The sequence below is a fragment of the Lepidochelys kempii genome, chromosome 3 (assembly GCF_965140265.1).
Source record: "Lepidochelys kempii isolate rLepKem1 chromosome 3, rLepKem1.hap2, whole genome shotgun sequence".
NCBI classification, from domain to species: Eukaryota; Metazoa; Chordata; order Testudines; family Cheloniidae; genus Lepidochelys; species Lepidochelys kempii.
Genome location: NC_133258.1, coordinates 81,672,841 through 81,690,906, shown reverse-complemented (window position 1 = coordinate 81,690,906; position 18,066 = coordinate 81,672,841). Strand labels below are relative to the sequence as shown.

Genomic DNA, 18,066 nt, shown 5'->3' with positions numbered 1-18,066 from the left:
CAGCTATGTTTGCTGAGATTTACTGCATAGCCAGCTGAGAAGGATTTACTATTGCATCTTGTTTCAAATTAAATTGTAACTCTCTGGGGCAGGGACTGTGTCTTCCTACAGCATCTAGTACAGTTAGGTCCCTGATTGCTACTGTAGTAGAAATAAGACTCCTTATGCTCCATGATTTCTGCAACTGATTACCTCCTGGAAGTCTTTGTGAGCAGAAGGTGGCTCTTCTTTTAACTTCTCTCTGCTTTTCAGCAGGCAGGATATGGGGAAACAAGCCAACTCCAGAAGCTCCTCTCCCCACTTTTGTCAGCGAACTCCTGGGTACCTGAAGGTTTTGGGTGTCCCCAGAGTGTTCAGGTAATTGAGATCCTACTGTATGGGATAAATATGAAATGATATGAATTAAACTTTGATCATTTTCCTAACCATTTAGCATCGTGCATGAGTGCCACTTCCATACAGGATGTCTTTCTGGACAAGCAGACACCCAGTGTCTCACGATGATGTCTCTCTTCTTGTCCCTCCCTTCCCAAGTCCCACAGCAGCAGGGCCCATGGCACCCGTGCTCATGGGCCTCGGCCAATTTGGGGGCCTCTGCAGGAGTCCTGGAACTCTGGCCCCAACCCCTGCCCCTACTCTCCCCTGACGCCCTGCTGCCCTGCTCCTCCTCTTCCCCTTGAGGCCCCGCCCACTGGTTAGGCTGGAAGTCAGAGCCCAGCTGTTGTTGTAGCCCAGTGGGCTAGCTTGCCTTTATTATATTTACTGCTTTGCATAATATTTTGCTTTGCATTATATTTAGCAGTAAGGCAAGAAACCTACCTGTATCCTGTAAGACATTAGTTTTAACAAGTTAACATAAGGCTTGAGGCCTATGAACTTTGAACAGATAAACTGCCCAACAGAAAACCCCAGGTATTGTTGCAAATTATACCTGATAGGTCACGCGCAGTTCGAGTCTAGGCTGAGGCACACGAACAAAGTCCACAACTGCAGAGTTCCCAAAGATATTAAGTTTATTACGCTCAAGTGTGGTGCCCCCCTGCTAGTCAGAAGGGGACCCCGAATGCAGGTTATACACAGATTATATACCTTTTAGCAAAGCATGTTGCCCTCATGCATCAGAAACCTTAGCCAATAGACAAACCCTTTCCTTATCTACCACATATCCCTGCTAGGTACATTCCCCATGCTAAACTATTACTTCAGCCACACAACATGGCCCTGAAGCAATGCATCAGTAACCTTTCTTATCAGGATGGGAGGCCCACATTAAAAGGCCAGGAGGCAAGGAGTTAGGAACAGACAAAGAACAGAAACCGGGAGTCGAGACAGGCTGGAAACAAGGGGGGGCGGGGGTTTTTACAGGAATGCAGTACCTAAGGAACACTCCTCCTGGTGCATGATGTGCTTGCTTTTAGACAATGGTGGGCCTCAAACCAAAATAAAGTCACATATGCTAACTTTTCCTTAACAGTATGGAGCTGAAAATAGAGTTTAAGGGGAAGTTCTGTCTACAGGTATATAAGTCAACCACAGAAGTGTCCTGGCAATGAACTGACATACCATACATAACAGGTACATGAGATACATCTAAGACTAGCCTGCTTGCCTGTCTATATATCTTTTCTTCTAAGTTTCTTATGGGTTTGATTATTTGTTTTATTATAATAGGTTTATAGATTTATATTAAAGTATATTTCAGGTATAACACAAGGGACCTGCAGGCCACATCCTGTATGTTAAGTTAGGGCAAAGTTAGCATACATATGTTTGGGACCTTTCACCTAAATAGATGGTGATGAGCTAAAGAATAAGGTCCATATATGGCTGCAATCTTTAACATAGAGGATGTGTTAAAGCAGGTTGGCATGGGGGCTTTCCTAAGTTCATACCCTTTTAAACTTAACAGGTGCACCACACCTTGGAACTTGGAAAGAACCGAAATAACCAGTTACAACAGAAATAACAAAATGTGATACCTAAGCACAAAAGGGCCATGGTAACAAATTGATATATGTAATAATAAGTTGAGATCATTAATATGCTAACCTATAGAAAAAAGACACTCCAACATTAGTAAGGTGAGGAAATACAAATAAGGAAAAAGAGAAAAATCCCCTACTGAATATGCATCAAACATAGTGGCGTCAGCAGAACATATTATAAAAGTATCAGAGGGGTAGCTGTGTTAGTTTGTATCCATAAAAATGAGGAGTCCAGTGGCACCTTAAAGACTAACAAATTTATTTGGGCATAAGCTTTTGTGGGTATGCAATGCATCTGAAGAAGTGGGTTTTTCACCTATGAAAGCTTATCCCCAAATAAATTTGTTAGTCTTTAAGGTGCCACCGGACTCCTCGTTGTTTTTATATTATAAAAGTGGCATCCCAGCCTAGGGATGATAGGAAAGAGAGATGTAGTCCTTGGGAGGTGCTACTGATGAGGAAGGTGATGGTGATGAGGAAGATGATGGCTAACATCTTAGGTTGTGCTGGAAATGGCCCAACTTAATTATCATACACATTGTAAGGAGAGTGATCACTTTAGATAAGCTATTACCAGCAGGAGAGTGGGGTGGGAGGAGGTATTTTTTCATGCTTTGTGTGTATAAAAAGATCTTCTACACTTTCCACAGTATGCATCCGATGAAGTGAGCTGTAGCTCATGAAAGCTTATGCTCAAATAAATTGGTTAGTTTCTAAGGTGCCACAAGTACTCCTTTTCTTTTTGGGAATACAGACTAACACAGCTGTTACTCTGAAACCCATAGGTTGTAAGAGTAATCATTATAATTAATACACAACATAAAAATCGGGCAACACTGTGGCAGGGTGAGCATATTTACCCCCCGCACGTAGAGGTGGCTAAGCTGCTTGCTCGAGCCTCTCCCCCCTTCCCTAGCCCTTCCCCCAGTATGCAGAGCCTTTTCCCTGGGCCCTCTTCCCCCACCCTCAGAGCTGTCCCAAGCCCCAGGCCCTCTCCCCCTCAGCACAGAGCTGGCCCGAGCCTCTCCCTCCCCCCACTAATCCCCCTTAGCCCTGCAGCTTGTCCCCCTGAGCCTTGCCGCTCACCCCCACAAGCTCCTTTTTTGGCAAAACTGGGCATTGGTCCCATTTGCTCTTGGCAACTGATCATCAGTTTTGCCCAAAAAGTGGGGACATCTGGGGCAGGGCTTAAAAAGGGGACTGTCCCAGCCAAAACAGGATGAATGCTCACCCTAGCCTGTGGTAAGAGCCGCCCAGGGCCCTCCACCTGCCTTGGGCAGTGGGGTGGGATGCCTGAGAGCAGCCCAGGCTCTCTGGGCAGTTCTTATCACGGCACAGCTTCTAGCCAGGCCACGAGGCAGGGTTATGGGGGGAAGGGGAGGAGCAAGGGGCAGGGCCCAATGGTGCGGAGGCATGTGGGGGCCCCAAATGTTCTTTGTGTCCCAGTAAATCTTTGGGCCCCAATAAATCTCAATCTGCCTCTGCACAGCAGTCACTGGAGTTGATGCCATTGAGAGCAGCATATCACGTGGTAAGGAAACCAGTCTCCCAAGGGAATAGCAGGTGGAGGTGGTTGTTTATCACAAACTGCATGGTCCCTTTAAGAGGGAATGAGATTAGTCCCCTCTGACTAGGTAGCTGCTTCTCAGTGGGGCCAATTTAGCCTATTTGAGTGCACCTGGGGCTAATTCAATTGGTGTGATCAGTCTCAGCTGGGAGGATCTAGAACTCACTATATAAAGAGGAAGCCCCAGGGAGAAGAGCTTGGCAACAGGTGCTCTCTGGGGTACAGAAAGGCAGAGTTATCTGGAGCAAAGGCACAGCTCTAGGCCTACACAGCTGGAAAGGGGTTGCTGGAATCTCCCTGAGAAGATAAGATGCTCCAATGGGGTGAGTTTTAATTCTGGGAACAATGGCTTAACTTCTGGATGAAAAGGATTATTTAAATTCTTCATTTTCCAGCAGGACTGGATTAACTCTCCTGTGGGCCAAGGGCTGTTAGATTTTTGTTGGGCCCCTCAGGGGGTGGGCTCAGGGTTGGGGTGTGGGAGGGGGTGCAGCTCCAGCTGGGGTTTGGGCTCTGGGGTGGGACAGTGGGTTGAAGTGCAGCATGAGGTTTGGGGTGTGGGCTCTGGGTGGGAGTTTGGGGGTGTGTGTGTGGGGGGGTCAGGCCTTGGATGGGGGTTGGGGTGGAGGTGCAAGATCTGGGAGGGAGTTTGGATGCAGGAGGGGGCTCTGGGCTGGGATAGGGGGTTGGGGTGCAGGCTCTGGCTGGGAGGTGCTTACCTTGGGTAGATCCTGGTTGCCAGCACAGCGGGGCTAAGGCAGGATCCCCCAGAAGTGCCAAATCTGCAGAAACTAAGAAGAAATCAGGCTCCTTTTAGGCTGAGTTGGCTTGTGCTTTGCACGTTGGCTAGCTTTTTGGCTTTCAGGGCTTTTACAATAGCTTGTAGCTTTGTTTTTTTGATTGGCTCCTGGCCCTGGCCTGCCCCTTGTCCAGGCGAATCAGAATGAAAGCTTGAATTAGGTGATTTTTGGCTTCAGCTACAGCGTGTGTGTGCATCCTACTGTGTGCCTGACTGTGAGTGGCAGCATGCTGCATATGTGTGTGCATCCCCTGCCCCTGAATGCCCCTGGCCTAGGGGCCGCAGGGGCATGCCAGCGAGCTGGCACTCGCGACTCCAGCCTTGTAGGAGGGCGAGCCGAGGCTCGGGGACTGGTGTCCGGCCCACAGCATGGAGACTTACCCTGGGCTGGAGTAAAGAAGCAGTGGTCCCCATCCAGCCTACAGAGCGCCTCCCCCTTAGCCTGAGGCCCTGCATTAATCTGGCCATGTTTGTCAAGGGTCACTGGGAAGGGGGGAAATGCAGTGATCCTTCATCAGGACCAGGTGTGGTATGAGGCTTAAGTCATGAGAGTATTTTAAGTTGTATCTTATAGTATCTTCCACAAGACTATGGTTTGGGTTGGGACTGGGACACTGTAAACCAATGAAGGAGCCCCCCAAGGGGGTTTTTCTTAAAAGAATGGTTTCTGTAGTAATTTGAAGGCTTCAGGAGGCCTCAGCACTCGCATAGTCTCTCGCAAGGCACCAGCTTGAATGGGTTGAGTCACTTGATTGATGGGGCAGAGCAACCAGTGATCTGGATGTGAACAGTCATCAGTGACTTAAGTGTCATCAGCCTTCTGAGACTAACTGGGACTGGCATAAAGACTGTAGGGGAAAGGCGGTGTGGGTTAGGATGGGCACTTTGCATGAGAAATAAAGGAGGCTACTTCAAAGTGGTGGGGATGTTGGATCATATTAAAGAAGTTCTGTATTAAAATCACAAATGAGTTTGATTCCCCATAGCTTAAATTCCAGGGTATTACTAATTAAGAGGTCTCCTGGTTTTTGGTACTGTTTCTCTCCCTCTGTGTGTGAAACTTGCAAGCTGCTAATTGCGTTAGTACATTCTAATACAGAGTCTGTTCTCAAAGCAATTCACACAGAGACTCAAAGCAATACTCTGTAACAACAGAAACAGCACCCAGACTCCCCGCCCTTTTGTTGTATTAACAATTGTGATTAAAATAGAGATAGAGGATGTATGTGGATGGATGCTTGGTGTGGATAATAACTGATTGATCAGGGAGGTGCCAGCCTAAGAATCCAGTGTCCATCGGCTGAAGAAGGCGTCAAGTGGAAATAACCAGAGGACCCCCGGAGGGCAGACTGGAATCCATCCAACAGCCTCAAGGATGGGAGAACCAAAGAACAAGATAACATCTAGCAGCACGGAGCCGTCAGGAATGTGCCATCTGCTGATTGATTCAGCAACAGCATGATGAAGCAATTCCCATAGACTGGCATAGGAAGAAATTCCTATAAAAATGGACTCTAGAAAGTGAGAACTTTGGGGGTCTGATTCTGCAAACCAACTTCCAGGAGCATCAGATGAGCATCTGACAAGGCCCTGCTCCCTCCTCATGTCCAGGCCACCTGGCCAGTGGCTTGACATGAGCAACTCTAAGGCTGGTAACTATAACAACCTTGCAGAACCTGTGAGTGTGTATGAATGAATGTGTGAATAAATATGAGATTGAATGGAATGTTATAGCTAAGTGCTTACTATGATTCTTTCTGTATTCACAATAAATGTGGTATTTTGCCTTTTCCCCTTTAAGATCCTGCTGGTTTTTATTTTATTGGTATAACAGGGATGCATTTTGTGCTGTGGGACATCAGTTTCATTATCAGAATACCCTAAGTCTGTATTTGCTGCTTTTAATGGTGGGGGCAGTAGGTGTTGGGTGCAGACAGCTTCAAGGGTAGCAGTGTAAGAAGCATGATTTGCTGTTTCCCTCTGTGATGTCCATAAGGTATGGAGCAGTGCCTCAGTATTGTGGTCCTGTTGGGATCCAGGAAGTGGGTGGAAGCCTGCCCACTGCTAAAGGACCTCCCCCCAGCCTAAGGGGAGGATCCACAGGTCCAGGTTTCCAAATAATAACAGGAATGAGAGTGAGGTCACAGGGCTAAACAAATGGAACCTGACTGGGACACTGAGCAGAGAACCCCAGGCAGTGCCCACTGCTGCTCAAAGGCATCAGGAAAGCTAGTGGATGCCACCCAGAGGAACTCTGCCCAGATGTGTGAACAGACTGAGGAGCAAAAATAGGCCCCACAGTCGCAGGAAACCCCATCGGCCAACCTCCTCTCCCTGCTCAGTAGCATGGTGATGGGCATTTACAAGAGGCTTAGATTCATTATAGATGAAGCTGAAAGAGGGGTTATTGAAGTTTCACTAAACTCAGAAGGGGTTTGATGCTTTGCTTTGCCTTCCTATACTGCAATGGCTTTTATGTCTAGGTTGCAAAATGAAAGTTATTCATTTCTAGTGTAGAAAGTTATAGTATGCAATAACTATATCTTAATCAGCAGCAAAATTCTAAAGTCAACCAGAATGAGCCCTTCTCCAGAGTGTGTATATGGTTCTCATTCTCAGGGAATTGTATCATTCAAGCTACACAGCACTTTAAAATTTCTCAGTGCATAAGGAAAGGTGGATAAAAGTTTGGATAGATAAAAACAAAGGCTCCCAACACCAGTTGGAAAAACTGGCTTAGGGTATGTCTACACTACAAAATTAGGTCGAATTTATAGAAGTCGGTTTTTTTGAAATCGGTTTTATATATTCGAGTGTGTGTGTCCCCACAGAAAATGCTCTAAGTGCATTAACTCGGCGGAGCGCTTCCACAGTACCGAGGCAAGCGTCGACTTCCGGAGCGTTGCACTGTGGGTAGCTATCCCACAGTTCCCGCAGTCTCCGCTGCCCATTGGAATTCTGGGTTGATATCCCAATGCCTGATGGGGCTAAAACATTGTCGCGGGTGGTTCTGGGTACATATCGTCAGGACCCCGTTCCCACCCTCCCTCCCCCCGTGAAAGCAAGGGCAGACAATCATTTCGCGCCTTTTTTGTCTGCTGCCAGCCAAAGATGTAAAGGATAGATGGAGTGGGTCAGAACAAGAAATAGACCAGATTTGTTTTGTACTCATTTTCCTCCTCCCCTGTCTAGATCACACTGCAGTCAGTCACAGAGAAGGCGCAGCGAGGTTAATCTAGCCATGTATCAATCAGAGGCCAGGCTAACCTCCTTGTTCCAATAACAACGATAACTTTGGTGCACCATTTCTTATTGGAACCCTCCGTGCAGTCCTGCCTGAAATACTCCTTGATGTACAGGCACACCCTTTGTTGATTTTAGCTCCCTGAAGCCAACCCTGTAAGCCGTGTCGTCAGTCGCCCCTCCCTCCGTCAGAGCAACGGCAGACAATCGTTCTGCGCCTTTTTTCTGTGCGGACGCCATACCAAGGCAAGCATGGAGGCCGCTGAGCTCATTTTGGCAATTAGGAGCACATCAACCACCACACGCATTATCCAGCAGTATATGCAGCACCAGAACATGGCAACGCGATACCGGGCGAGGAGGCGACGTCAGCGCGGTCACGTGAGTGATCAGGACATGGACACAGATTTCTCTGAAAGCATGGGCCCTGCCAATGCATGCATCATGGTGCTAATGGGGCAGGTTCATGCTGTGGAACGCCGATTCTGGGCTCGGGAAACAAGCACAGACTGGTGGGACCGCATAGTATTGCAGGTCTGGGACGATTCCCAGTGGCTGCAAAACTTTCGCATGCGTAAGGGCACTTTCATGGAACTTTGACTTGCTTTCCCCTGCCCTGAAGCGCATGAATACCAGGATGAGAGCAGCCCTCACAGTTGAGAAGCGAGTGGCGATAGCCCTGTGGAAGCTTGCAACGCCAGACAGCTACCGGTCAGTTGGGAATCAATTTGGAGTGGGTAAATCTACTGTGGGGGCTGCTGTGATGCAAGTAGCTCACGCAATCAAAGATCTGCTGATATCAAGGGTAGTGACCCTGGGAAATGTGCAGGTCATAGTGGATGGCTTTGCTGCAATGGGATTCCCTAACTGTGGTGGGGCTATAGATGGAACCCATATCCCTATCTTGGCACCAGAGCACCAAGCCGGCGAGTACATAAACCGCAAGGGGTACTTTTCGATAGTGCTGCAAGCTCTGGTGGATCACAAGGGACGTTTCATCAACATCAACGTGGGATGGCCGGGAAAGGTGCATGACGCTCGCATCTTCAGGAACTCTGGTCTGTTTCAAAAGCTGCAGGAAGGGACTTTCTTCCCAGACCAGAAAATAACGGTTGGGGATGTTGAAATGCCTATATGTATCCTTGGGGACCCAGCCTACCCCTTAATGCCATGGCTCATGAAGCCGTACACAGGCAGCCTGGACAGTGGTCAGGAGCTGTTCAACTACAGGCTGAGCAAGTGCAGAATGGTGGTAGAATGTGCATTTGGACGTTTAAAGGCGCGCTCGTGCAGTTTACTGACTCGCTTAGACCTCAGCGAAACCAATATTCCCACTGTTATTACTGCTTGCTGTGTGCTCCACAATATCTGTGAGAGTAAGGGGGAGACGTTTATGGCGGGGTGGGAGGTTGAGGCAAATCGCCTAGCTGCTGGTTACGCGCAGCCAGACACCAGGGCGGTTAGAAGAGCTCAGGAGGGCGCGGTACGCATCAGAGAAGCTTTGAAAACCAGTTTCACGACTGGCCAGGCTACAGTGTGAAAGTTCTGTTTGTTTCTCCGTGATGAAACCCCCCGCCCCTTGGTTCACTCTACTTCCCTGTAAGCTAACCACCCTCCCCTCCTCCCTTTAATCACCGCTTGCAGAGGCAATAAAGTCATTGCTGCTTCACAGTCATGCATTCGTTATTCATTCATCACACAAATAGGGAGATGACTACCAAGGTATCCCAGGAGGGGTGGTGGAGGAGGGAAGGAAAATGCCGCACAGCACTTTAAAAGTTTACAACTTTAAAATTTATTGAATGACAGCCTTCTTTTTTTGGGCAGTGGTGGAGTGGCTGGTTGGCCGGAGGCCCCCCCACCGCGTTCTTGGGCGTCTGGGTGTGGAGGCTATGGAACTTGGGGAGGAGGGCGGTTGGTTACACAGGGGTGGCAGTCTGTGCTCCAGCTGTCTTTGCTGCAGCTCAACCATACACTGGAGCATTCTGGTTTGGTCCTGCAGCAGCCTCAGCATTGAATCCTGCCTCCTCTCATCACGCTGATGCCACATTTGAGCTTCAGCCCTCTCTTCAGCCCGCCACTTACTCTCTTCAGCCCGCCACCTCTCCTCCCGGTCATTTTGTGCTTTCCTGCACTCTGACATTATTTGCCTCCACGCATTCGTCTGTGCTCTGTCAGTGTGGGAGGACAGCATGAGCTCGGAGAACATTTCATCGCGAGTGCGTTTGTTTTTTTTTCTTTCTAAGCTTCACTAGCCTCTGGGAAGGAGAAGATCCTGTGATCATTGAAACACATGCAGCTGGTGGAGAAAAAAAAAGCGACAGCGGTATTTAAAAAGACACATTTTATAAAACAGTCGCTACACTCTTTCAGGGTAAACCTTGCTGTTAACATTACATACATAGCACATGTGCTTTCGTTACAAGGTCGCATTTTGCCTCCTCCCACCGCGTGACTACCCCCTCAACCTTCCCCCCTCCCTGTGGCTAACAGCGGGGAACATTTCTGTTCAGCCACAGGCAAACAGCCCAGCAGGAATGGGCTATACTGAGTGTCCCTGAAGAAAAGCACCCTATTTCAACCAGGTGACCATGAATTATATCTCACTCTCCTGAGGATAACACAGAGAGAGAGAGAACGGATTTTGGTTGAATGCCAGCAAACATACACTGCAATGCTTTGTTCTACAGTGATTCCCAAGTACGTGTTACTGGCCTGGAGTGATAGTGTCCTACCATGAAGGACGAAATAAGGCTGCCCTCCCCAGAAACCTTTTGCAAAGGCTTTAGGACTACATCTAGGAGAACCGCAAATGCCAGGGCAAAGTAATCCTTTCACATGCTTGCTTTTAAACCATGTATAGCATTTTAAAAGGTACACTCACCAGAGGTCCCTTCTCCGCCTGCTGGGTCCAGGAGGCAGCCTTGGGTGGGTTCGGGGGGTACTGGCTCCAGGTCTAGGGTGAGAAACAGTTCCTGGCTGTCGGGAAAACCGGTTTCTCCGCTTGCTTGCTGTGAGCTATCTACAACCTCCTCCTCATCTTCTTCGTCCCCAAAACCTGCTTCCGTATTGCCTCCATCTCCATTGAAGGAGTCAAACAACACGGCTGGGGTAGTGGTGGCTGAACCCCCTAAAATGGCATGCAGCTCATCATAGAAGCGGCATGTTTGGGGCTCTGACCCAGAGCGGCTGTTCGCCTCTCTGGTTTTCTGGTAGGCTTGCCTCAGCTCCTTCAGTTTCACGCGGCACTGCTTCGGGTCCCTGTTATGGCCTCTGTCCTTCATGCCCTGGGAGATTTTGACAAAGGTTTTGGCATTTCGAAAACTGGAACGGAGTTCTGATAGCATGGATTCCTCTCCCCAAACAGCGATCAGATCCCGTACCTCCCGTTCGGTCCATGCTGGAGCTCTTTTGCGATTCTGGGACTCCATCATGGTCACCTGTGCTGATGAGCTCTGCATGGTCACCTGCAGCTTGCCACGCTGGTCAAACAGGAAATGAGATTCAAAAGTTCGCGGTTCTTTTCCTGTCTACCTGGCCAGTGCATCTGAGTTGAGAGTGCTGTCCAGAGCGGTCAGAATGGAGCACTCTGGGATAGCTCCCGGAGGCCAATACCATCGAATTGTGTCCACAGTACCCCAAATTCGAGCTGGGAACGTCGATTTAAGCGCTAATCCACTTGTCAGGGGTGGAGTAAGGAAATCGATTTTAAGAGCCCTTTAAGTCGAAATAAAGGGCTTCACTGTGTGGACGGGTGCAGGTTTAAATCGATTTAACGTTGCTAAATTCGACCTAAAGTCCTAGTGTAGACCAGGGCTTAGAATTCTCCATTCCCAGGTGTCTGGGGATCTCTTAGGAGCACTGAATTAAGGAATATCTGTTCTATAGAACAATCGGTTTTAAATCCTTTTGAAAGGCAGAGCAGACTCCTGGCCAGACCACTCCTTTACCCTCCTTTCCTTCTTCTGAGAAATGGGAGCATGATTAAACCAGGTTAATAATAATACTGAGTGACTTTCATTTTCAAAACACTCTGAACTTCAACTAAATGTGCCAACTTGTGTTTCTCTAGTGAACACTAGCATACCTTAATACAAGTAACAGATCAGTTATTTCTGCAAAATCCAGTGGGGCTTGTTATAAAAGATAAAGTGGGCCAAGATTAGCAACAGACTCTTCTACAACTACCAGTTCTAGTTTGTCAATTTTAAAACCAGATCTTTTCAACCTCATTTCTAAGACAATCCCCTGTAATAGCGCTGGCAATGGAAATGTAGCCATATTGTGCTAAGATTATCAGGCATCATTCATTATGCTTCACAATGTCCCTGAAAGACAAGTAAGTTATAATTTTCCAGAGATGGGGAAGGAAACTACAGCACAGATTGATTAAACAACTTCAATGTGACAGTCAACGGCAGAGGTGAGAATGGAGCACAGGAGTTGACTGCAACTCCCATGTTTCAACTATCTGACTTCAGATTGTGGTTTTGCAATTATATATCTGACCTGGAAGAGCCACGTTAAATGCTCCATGCAGAGCAGTTAACTTAGTACATGACTCATTTGGGTAACTTTGGCAAAATTTGAGGACATTGACATTGCTTTTCTTGGAGAGGATGTGGAGTAAGGAAAAGAACAAAGCAACAAACACAAAATATAATTAAACTGTAGCAGAAAGCGTATATGTGGCATAAAACTACAGCAAATGAAATGCATAGCTGTTAATCTAATAGATGAGAGTGATATACAATTCACCATGTAACAAAACATTATGTGAAGCAAAGATGGAGGACCTCCTCGAAGAGGTGCTTGAAGCTAAACTGGTTTCTGCTTCCCAATTAGTATCTTTTTCCTTGTATTATGAGCCTAACTTCATGGATTTATTTTATCCTTGGTGCCTATTTTGGGGGGAGAGGCAGCTTGCCAAAACCAGTTATGGATAAGGGGCAATATCATTTTAATTTCTTAAGAGGAAGATAGCATTTAGAATTGAATCTCAAGGGACACCCAAAACATCCTTAATGTGTGTCAGAGTTTGTTCTTGATTATGTGAATTGGAGAGTAGGACCACAGTTCTTCCCTCCTGTGACTGCTAAAGCACAGTCGCCTTATTAAATCACTGAGTTTTTTTATATATTAGGTGACCAAACTCTCTCTCTAGAACCAAAACTGCTTTTTCCACTCCATTTCCCACACCCCTGAGAAGCCATTCAGGTGTGCTTCCCCCCCCCCCCCCCCCACTGTAAGGTTTGATGGTCAGTGGATGACCTCTTCCTCATTCACCTGAGCTAAGCTGCTCTGCCCAATCAGCTAGTGGTATTCAGTCCCATAGGGGAGGTGTGCATGAAGAGAGAACTAGGCTGTGTAGTCAAAGAAGGGACTAAAGGAACAGCAGATGGGAGAATCCTGATGTGCATTCTGGTTAGGGTCATGATAACAGAATAGACATTGTGGCTTCCCAGGGCACTCTAACTCAGTTTTTAGTTGCCATGAGACAGCTACCATGCCATGCAGCACTAGGGTGATGCTTACTGCTCACACTCTAATATTTCAATCAGCTGCTGGCGGGCATGGCTATTGGAACTGAGGTGATCCCTAGAACTGCATGCTTGGCAGAATTATTTCAGTTAGCCTTGAGCTTCCTGCTGATTCAAAGCTCATTTTCTAACTCTCCTATGGCGATGTTCTCCAACCTTCACATAGTCTGTAAGAACTTGCTTTGCTTACTCAATGTTATAACTGAGTGGGGAAATGTACATTGTAGCATCTAATATCAATACTACACCATGTGATGCATTTGTTCAAGATGTTTGCTCTGGTCAACCAGCCATTTTGTGACTAGACTCACAACTTTTCCACTTAAAGAGCAGGAGAGTCACAAAGGTAATCTAGCTATCTTGCTGCCTGGCTGGCATTGGAAACTTGATTCTCTTCCAGTTAATTGCTAATCTGCAGAAGTTACTAGTTGAATTCAGCATCGACCATTATGGGGAAGGAAGATGCCTAACCTGTCTGGGTCTAATTATTCCTGCAAGTGACAGAGTTCTTTCTAAATAACCAACTTAATAATTCAGTACAATGAATGCAATAAACCTATCTAGTAGCTGGTACAAAATAATCCATTTAGACATCAGTCTTTTTTTTTTTAAATTAAAAAGAATTTCCTCTTGGACTCTGCATACCCATCTTGGACTAAGCTAATCCAAGCCACCATTCATTCCCATCAGTGGGTCATTGGGATACAGGCAGAAAGCTGATGGTAACTCCATGGAAGAGTAAATTTATGGAAGACTGGAAAATGAAACTCTTCTGTTTTGTTGACAGTAATTTAATTTGGTCACAGAGCTGGACTCCAGTCTAATGAGAAACTGGGAAAGTAATGCAAGAGACTAACCAGCCGCAGGACTGTGTATGAGCCATTAAAACAAATTGTGCCATCATTCTAAAGCTTATTCTTCTGATTTCAAAGGCAAAGTACATTTTAAAATGGCAAAATGCCAAATGGTAGATGATCCTCTGAGCAAATATAAATGCCCAAGGCAAACTTCTGTGACCTAAGATTCAGAGTTTTGTCTTATCCACTGTTTCCAAGGCAAATAATTTTCTTTCAGAATGGTCTACAATCTTTTGACTGAACCTAGAAACCTAATATGTGTGGAGTCCTTTTTGGCAACAGAGGGCTCATGAGAGATGCCTATTTTGAAGCTTTCACTGATTAAGAGATTAAATAACCATGATTTAGACTGGCCATAGGGAAAATGCATCCTGATAGCAACTGTCAGAAAAGATGCATTAATCTATAGTAAATAGGCTATTTTCAGACTTTCTCCTACTGCATCTCAAACCATTTCTTGCTTAAAAAGGTACTACTAAAAACCAAACCAGTCCTTTGCTTGTGTATAGTCAAGAAGTAAACTGTTCAAGAACTAATTATGAGTTTTTTTATTTATAAAAAACTCTCAATTTCCTCTTTGTACATATGAAAAGTTCTCAAACTGTTTCATACTCAAGCATATTTTAACAGATTTTGTGGACCACCTCTTTTCTAGTACAAGATCATTTAAAATGTCTGGCTCTTACAACAATTCATTACATTGAAAATGGGAGGGGGGTATATTTCAGATTATTTTAATGCAATTTATCAAGTGCAAAAAAACAAGGTGGAGAACCTGGACCCAGCTTCCATGGAGCACCAGAAGTGCTTGCAGACCACAGCTCAAATACTGCTCCCATATGGCTTCAGAAGCCATAGTGTTTAAGGAGAATTTCTTGACATTGCCTGAAGAGAGTTAAGTGGAGAGTTGATAGACATGGACATATGAAAAGACAAGAATAGGAAAAATGGGATAACTCAGTTTCTACTTTCTCCTGTCTGACTTCAGTGGTGGTAGGCTCAGGCTTTTAATATGTCTCTTCCCTGGAAGGCTATAGCTCTCTCTCAGTAACTGTACCTGATGTGAGATGGAACATCACTGACCGGTGGTATGATTGTAGGAGGTGGCAATATAAGATGATGCTCCTTTAACAGGATACTTGTATTTAGCTAAACAATTTTTAAATTAAATACAACAAAAGGGCAGGGAGTCTCTGGGTGCTGTTTCTGTTGTTAGAGTATTGCTTTGAGTCTCTCTCTCTTGTGAATTGCTTTGAGAACAGACTCTGTCTTAGAATGTACTAACGCAATTAGCAGCTTGCAAGTTTCACACCTAGAGGGAGAGAAACAGTACCAAAAACCAAGAGACCTCTTAATTAGTAATACCCTGGAATTTAAACTCTGGGGAATCAAACTCATTTGTGATTTTAATACAGAACTTCTTTAATATGATCCAACATAATAACTTCACTTAACATGAAAATACATGTTCATAAGTGTGTGTGTATGCTGTAAGCTCTTCTGTCTTCAAGCTTCTCCACCATTGTGTTCACAATGTCCCAAACAGTTGTAAAAGTTCCTAAGATTTTTAAAAACTGAATATGAATCTTCTAAAACTAGTGAAAGTGCCCATGGAACTTCCCCTCAGTGAATCCAAGAGGAAGATGGAAATATGGTTCTTGTAGAACCATACAAAATCCTGTACTTTTTGTCCTGGATCTTGAGTTGGGTCTTTATTTGGAACGATGGCCTTGTGGATCAAGGGCTTGGGAGACCTCCATTCTTGTGTCTGCCAGACTTCTCTATGACTAGGGTAAGCTACTTACACTCTGCCTCAATTTCCCATATGTAAAATGGGGATATTTCTTCTATTTTTAGAATGTAAGCTCTCCAGATCAGGGACTGTCATGCATGCACATCTACCATTAACAAATCCCCAATCTTGATTGGTGCCTCGAAGCTTCTGTAATGATCCATTTCAACTTATCCAAAGTCTAGTGGTATCTGGATACAGTGTGGTGTGGGTTTTTCTTTCCCCTTTGGGCCCATTCTCATCTGAACATGATCTTTTTTCAGTTGTCAGTGAGCTGGCTATAATACACCCTGATTCCAGAAAGGAGAGTGAATAATATGCTGTCTGAAGTGTTTCCCTGGTGCACTAGAAATCCTATTTTAATGAGGGAAAGAGCTGTTGGTGGACTGTGTTGCTGTCATGTCTCTTCTTTGGTGTGGGCAGGAGGCCAAAACTGTGGATGACCTATTATCCGATTACTGCAAGTAAAAACTAAAATCTAATTGAGTATCATTTGTAAAAGGAAACCACTCCCAAGTGTAACTAAATCAAGATTTTACCATCTGGATTTTTGTCCAGTAGTAAGGATGAGGGCAGTGTGACCCACAAGCTCTGCTCTTTCTCTTAGTATTGGTCTCAAGTCTCTGCAGCAGTTTGCCATAGAAACATGATGGAACATAGAAGCAAATCCTGCATCTTGCAATCCCTTCCAACCCTATGGTTCTATGATGCTTGGACACACAAGACTGCTCTTAAATTTTTAAGAAGTGTATTTTTAGGCATGCAGTAAGGTCCTGTAGATCCTAGAGTGACTTCTACGCAAACACACTGTGGTAGATGTCGTCTTTTTCTTTAAAAAGAAAAGTCCAGTATTTACTAGCCACTACTGAATAGTGAGATTTCTCTTTTATAGAATAGGAGAGAACTGCTGTCTGTCAGATGCTGCAGTGTGGGTAACTGATTCCTTGATGGTGACCATGGTTGAAAGTAACTGGAGTGTAAGGAAACACTTCTCAATAGCATGGACAACTACTGCTTATTATTGGAAAAGCTCACTTGTTGGAGCATGTAGGAACTCGGGTGATGTGCAGTACCTAACAATGTGGTGCTCCTTACTGGCACTGAAGTTGAGGCATTGCTTTTTTTTTTTTTTTCCCCCAGTGTTTATTTAAAAAAATTTGTCAGGAAGAAGCTGCAGGGCAGAATCTGCTCCTGTTGAAATCAAGGGGAAAAAACTTCTATTGACTTCAATAGGAACAGGAGCAAGTTGTAAGTGTGATTCCTTGAAACTGTAGATTGGAAGTGAGACTAGGTTATTGAAAGAGTAAAACTTTCATAAGACAATTTATTCAGGTCAGTGAAATTGTGAACTTCAGAGGGATAGCTATTGAGAAATACTCCATTTATTAAAGGCAAATATTCCTAACTTGGCAGCTCAAAGTTCAACCAGCTGGAATATTAACTAGGAAAACATGGAAACTTAATTTTTTCTCAATTATTCAAGTGAAATAGGATTAGGTACATTAGGAAAGTAGATACTCCTCTTTACAGTAAGCATATAAGAAATAGCTTGCCCATACCTTATTATGGGATATCTCAGTAAGTGTATTAATTGTATGACATAACTGTGAGAAATCACTCACTGATGTACAATAGCTGTCCACAAATTGTATTTTACAATCTTTGCACTTTCCTCTGTTTTTAGATGAGAAATCCAAATAGAATAAATGGGGGAGGGATTTGAAAAGCACTTTACATTAGCTGAACTGTGCTCCCACTGACTTCCATAGGAGCAGCACAGTTAGGCAAGTGCTCGGTGCTTTTGAAAATCATACCCTAGGTGCAGGATAGAACTGATTATGTTTTTAAAAAAAAACCCAAAAAACAGCCAAACAACATCTGCATTCAGGTTGCAACACCAAGTGCTTGAAAGTTAAACACCAGAATTTAGGTTGTCCGTTGAACTTTAATTTTGCCCCTTCATGTCATGTCATGATCATGTCAATTAGACTACTTACTACTGATGCAAAGGAGTTTTGCCTAAATAAAAACTGCAGACCAAATCGGGTGTTTGTAAGTTGAGTCCCTTAAACCCGCTGACAGAGTTGGTTCAGCTTACATTCCACATTCTGATCTCTGCACTAATGTAAATCCAGAATATATCAAGTGAGGTCAGTGATGTTAAGAGGGGTGGGGCTGGAAAAGCAACTAAAGAAGGGATGCTGAACAGAAAATTATGAAATATTGTTTCAATCTATAGTCTTCAGTGTTGGCCAGAAAGTTTCCACAAGTCATGTGAGCAAG

General features: G+C 45.1%; 1 protein-coding gene across 1 annotated transcript; it reads right to left on the bottom strand.

Annotated features, from left to right (window-relative positions):
• Positions 1 to 9,683: 9,683 nt before the first annotated feature.
• Positions 9,684 to 11,220, bottom strand: LOC140908207 (myb/SANT-like DNA-binding domain-containing protein 7). The gene is made up of 2 exons (XM_073335163.1): positions 10,479 to 11,220; positions 9,684 to 9,893 (listed from the first exon to the last, which is right to left on the bottom strand). Exons 1-2 carry the CDS (start codon positions 11,053 to 11,055, stop codon positions 9,805 to 9,807), a joined length of 666 nt encoding a protein of 221 aa, XP_073191264.1. The 5' UTR covers positions 11,056 to 11,220; the 3' UTR covers positions 9,684 to 9,804.
• Between the last annotated feature and the right edge of the window lie 6,846 nt (positions 11,221 to 18,066).